Raw genomic sequence first — 4,585 nt, forward strand, 5'->3', positions numbered from 1 at the left:
AATACAAAAGTAGTTCAGTAGTTCAAATGCAAAAATCTACTTGAACTATCGATATTTTGTACAAAATAGTTTAGAATGAAACCCATTAATAAAATTAAGCTCGTCTTTGACTTATTTACACAATTTTATTATTTTGTTTTCTCAATATATGTTTTGTTTTGGAACGTCGTTCACAGTGACATCTCGCGAGATTTCCAACAGTCACATGATTACGCTATACGCAAACCCGGAAGTCATGGGGTCTTTGAGGCTGACGGACATATCCAGCCGCTTTTAAGCTCTCAAACATGCCTCTTTATCGCCCAAACTTGTTTTTAACCGCGTGGATGCTGTGTGTTCGCGTTCTTGCGTCAAGCGAGGCAGCAAACGCCACATTTCGCGTTTCGACCGGCGAGTCGTTAATTTTCAAGCCGGCTGCCGCGGGGGAGAATGCTCCTGTTCTCCTCAGCCTGATGTCTGCTTTTCCGGATAACTTGGAGGTGAGCGACTACTGCAGCGAGCTGCTGCGCCTCTTCGGCCAGCGCTATGTGGCCTATGTCAACTGCTTGGTTGGGTCTGCGCGGCCGGTCAAAGTTTGTCAAAACTGCTTCGTCGCCTACGGCAGCCTCGTGACCACCTACATGAACATCTCCTCGGACCAGGTAACAACAACGTTGCCTTGGGAGCTGCGTGTCTCATCAAGAGTCACTGTGGTCTTGTGACGTTTTCTTCCTGCAGCTGTCGTCAAGGAGGCACCGCTAAACCTTTTCTTGTTTTGTTGTTTTGGTGCTAAATGTACATCCAGTTGGGTCCTGCCAATGAGAGCTGCAGGGATAGCCTTCTACGCAGTGATCGTCTTATGCTGGTTTATATGCTCTTTGATAACCTGAAGGACCTGTGGAGCAAATCCGCCTGTGACAGTAAGTGCACCGTAACACTTCATTGGACATCCTCTGATCGTGTAGTCATTTTTCCTATGCTGATGAATCATATGACTTTTATAAACGAGACATGTGACTTTGATCAGTTCCACACTGTAACTGTCATGGTTCATTTGTGATTCAACGATTGCATTTCTACAGTATTGTGTGCATTCAAGTTCATTCATTTATTTTTACAAACCCAAGCAATGAATTAACTTGAACAATTTGATTAAACAGCCCTACAGTTCTCTCTATTATATAGTGTATTATTTCTAACTTTGTGTTCCAAGCCAAGAGGGCGTATACCCTTTAGTTAGGGTTGTTAAAGGAAGAGTCTTAGGGGAAAATGCACTTCTGAAGCTTGTGTGTGTGTGTGTGTGTTTTTTATGTAAATCTTATAATTTGTACATGGCTGTTTATCAGGTGGCATTGAAATCATCTGAAAGTTTCTGCATACTTGATGGAATTCCTAGGACTTCCTCTTATAAATCATTCTACAACCCACAGAAATTGACAAATCTGTTGCTTTTCCACTCATGTAGACTGCATCAACGACGGATTCCAGAGCCTCACCGATGACACGCTGTACTTCATGTCCACTCTCAACCAAACGCTCACGTGCTTTGACAGATATCAACAGGTATTGATTTATGATGCATTCACAGAGGCTCAGCAACTGAACGTCTTCTATTTTTTGCCATGTTTCCACAGGGCAACCACACAGAACTGTGTAAAAACTGTAAGAGTGCATATAAGGGCCTCAATGAGTTATACAGCGGTATGGAGAAGAATGACACGATGTGTATTGACATAGAGGATGGGGTACGTACATCAGGAAATGTAGTAAAAAGTTTGCAGTGTGTTTTCATTGAATCGATGTTTTTTTTTTTTCTTCTCTCTTTAGAGTACTTTCTGTATCATACACAACAAACCAAGAGTTTAGAAGTAGATTGTGGTTGTATTTAAAGTGAATTTTATAAGACCGTTTAATAACTGATCAGAAACTAAAAGGGTCAAAGTCACGAAAGTGCAGCAGTTCCTCAAATCGTTTCCTCCATTCTGCAATTTCGCAATTGTCTGCCATTTGGAGAAATATTTACTGTATTTATGAATTTTCTGCTGTGTCATCGCCCGATAAATCGATAAATTGCCACGTCTCAAATTGTTATCTTAAAGTTATCCTTAAAAGAGTCCGTGCCACCAGTTAATAAAATTCAGTACGGCAGCAGTTCTGAAGTATCACTGGAGGTAAATGAAGGCACTTTAGGGGCTACATGAGATTTTTTTTAAAGAGTTTCTGCAAGTATTAGCAAATCTAATTAATGCTTTTGTTTAAGGCCATGACAAGAACACTTTCTTTTCAAATGAAGAGCAAAATAATTGGAAAATGAAACCACATATTGCCAAGTTATGTCATAGTGACTTCTTTGGAAATTGTTGTATGTGATTATTTTTGTTAAATTTATTAGTGGCACAATTTTACAGTGGATGAAATACAACAGATGATGCAATACAATCTTGAAATTGCTGAATGAAATACGCTGTGTAATACTACTGCAAAAGTAGTCCCAAAATTTCCTAAAAAAATGGATAAACACAGCACAATGTTAAGTTTCTTGTTTTTTTAATCCAAAAGTGCTTTGCGCTGGTTCAAAAAAATGACTGCGTTATAATACAAAAATAAGTCGCAGGGAAGGTTTCTGTCGTGACAAGCTAAATAATCAAACTGCAGAAAGGTGCTTTTTTTTTTTTAGCTAAGGATTTGGTTGCGATTAACATTTCCCAAAGTCTTAGCTCCTTTTTTTGCTGTTTGTTGCACATTCGGGCCAAGGTGGAAGCTGACGGCAGCATTACCGTCTTCGCTTTGGAACCCGTTCTTTTCATTATGTCACTTGTATCCTCTTGCTGATTATAAATGTTGCATTTCTGAAGCCGGTAACGGCAAGTTGGCCTGACTTATTGGCAATATTGCACCGTGCTCGCTTATTTTGGCACTCTGCCTCGTTCTCAGATGAACATGACCCGCAGGCTCTGGAGTAAGAACTTCAGATGCTCCTTCCCCCGGGAGGAGACGGTACCCGTCATTGCCGTGTCCAGCTTCATGCTTTTTCTGCCCATCATCTTCTACTTGAGCAGCTTCCTTCACTCGGAACAAAAGAAACGCAAGCTCATACACCGTGAGTAACCCGCTTAATTCCCCCATTGTTGCACGCACATATTTTGACAGGGGTTTTGAGGGCTCTTTGTGGGCCGCTCAAGGGGAGTGGGGGGTGGTGGACTTGGGTTGTGATCCGTGGCGTTTTGGCCTGAGAGGTTAGACAAAATCAGAAATTCAGAGATTTTTTTTCAAGGATGTTTTTGTTTCGTCTTTATTTTAGGACCCTTCATTTAGGGACTTCATTTTAAACAATCAATTCAAGTGGCACCGAAATGATGTCGTAAAATGTAGTTTTTAAATGGCAAAGAATGCAATTGGAAAAATAAGAGGGCCTAACATTGGGCTTCACTCTGACTTTTGCACTGGTCGTATTTGTGATACCGTCTTTTTCGGGGTGGGTGGTGTATGACCGTATTTGCTGATGTAGAATCATTTAGAAAGCAAATTTTCCAAGGAACGCCCCCATTGCAAATGTTTGCAGAAAAAAAATAAGACAATCATAAGTGCCCTTTTTATTCAACAACGTATTCAATCCGACAAGTATATTTGTTACTTTTCAGCCATACTGAAGCTTCCAAAATAAATATTTCAAATTGCACATGTTTTGATATAGGTTTAAAGGAAGACTTTAAAAAAGGCTTCGCTTTTATGTTTTATTATTTTGTTCAACACAACAGAAGCCAGCCTCCTTCAAAATAAGAGCCTACTATGACAATTGCATTGAGCTGTCTGTATTATTTGTTGTATTTTTTTTTAAGTCTCCCTTAAAAGCAAGCCGCTGGAGTGTGACGTGATAAATATTCAATAACAGCAGCTTTCCTTTAAATATGAACGAAAATGAAACCGCACACACAAAGCAATGGCAATACCGCATTTTTTATTTTTTATTTTTTGCAGCCAAGAGAGCAAGGTCGTACACCTCCACTCTGATGAACATTCAGGACAAGCAGAGCTGATGGCCAATGCTACAGAGGTGTTCAGCTTTTGCACATTTTGGAGGTTTGTGGCTCCGGCGGCTGGCTCTCTCAGAAGCTTGAATTCACCTGTCAGTATTTGAAGGACTGAAATTAATTTAATGTCAAAAACACACTGGAGATTTCAATGTACATATTTGACTTTGCTTCTACAACAAACTATCACTTTGTCCCAAACTTTCAGTAGACTTTTTAAATGAAGTTGTAGCCAGACATGCATATGTCATTAAATTAAGTTGTTTTGAATTTTAAAGTGTGTGTTAACTATTTTTAACAGTCACTGTTTATTATTCTTCGGGTGGGCCTCATTATACTTGCCAACTCTGCATTTTTCGGAATTATGCGTATTGCATTATCGACTTAATGTGTTTTCAATGTCACGGATTTACACCAAAATGTATGGATGTATTTATCATAGACATAAGCTACGATACACAAAAATGGATGGACTTGTTTACTCTAGATATATTCTCCGATGATGCTAAAATGTGAAACAGCTAAGACATAATTCAGGCGCATGCAAGAGGTAAGTACCACTGAAGGCTTCGGCT

The 4,585-nt window shown here is 39.7% G+C and overlaps 1 protein-coding gene across 1 annotated transcript; it reads left to right on the forward strand.

Annotated features, from left to right (window-relative positions):
* The first annotated feature begins 208 nt into the window (after nt 1-208).
* ostm1 (osteoclastogenesis associated transmembrane protein 1) lies at nt 209-4,287 on the forward strand. The gene is made up of 6 exons (XM_088402727.1): nt 209-641; nt 785-899; nt 1,445-1,542; nt 1,614-1,724; nt 2,914-3,079; nt 3,958-4,287. The coding sequence occupies exons 1-6, from the start codon at nt 288-290 to the stop codon at nt 4,014-4,016; spliced, it is 903 nt and encodes a 300-aa protein (XP_088258853.1). The 5' UTR covers nt 209-287; the 3' UTR covers nt 4,017-4,287.
* Nucleotides 4,288-4,585: the final 298 nt, after the last annotated feature.

The sequence above is a fragment of the Hippichthys cyanospilos genome, chromosome 20, assembly GCF_059441005.1.
Source record: "Hippichthys cyanospilos isolate Australia breed blue-spotted pipefish chromosome 20, RoL_Hcya_1.0, whole genome shotgun sequence".
Taxonomy (NCBI): Eukaryota; Metazoa; Chordata; class Actinopteri; order Syngnathiformes; family Syngnathidae; genus Hippichthys; species Hippichthys cyanospilos.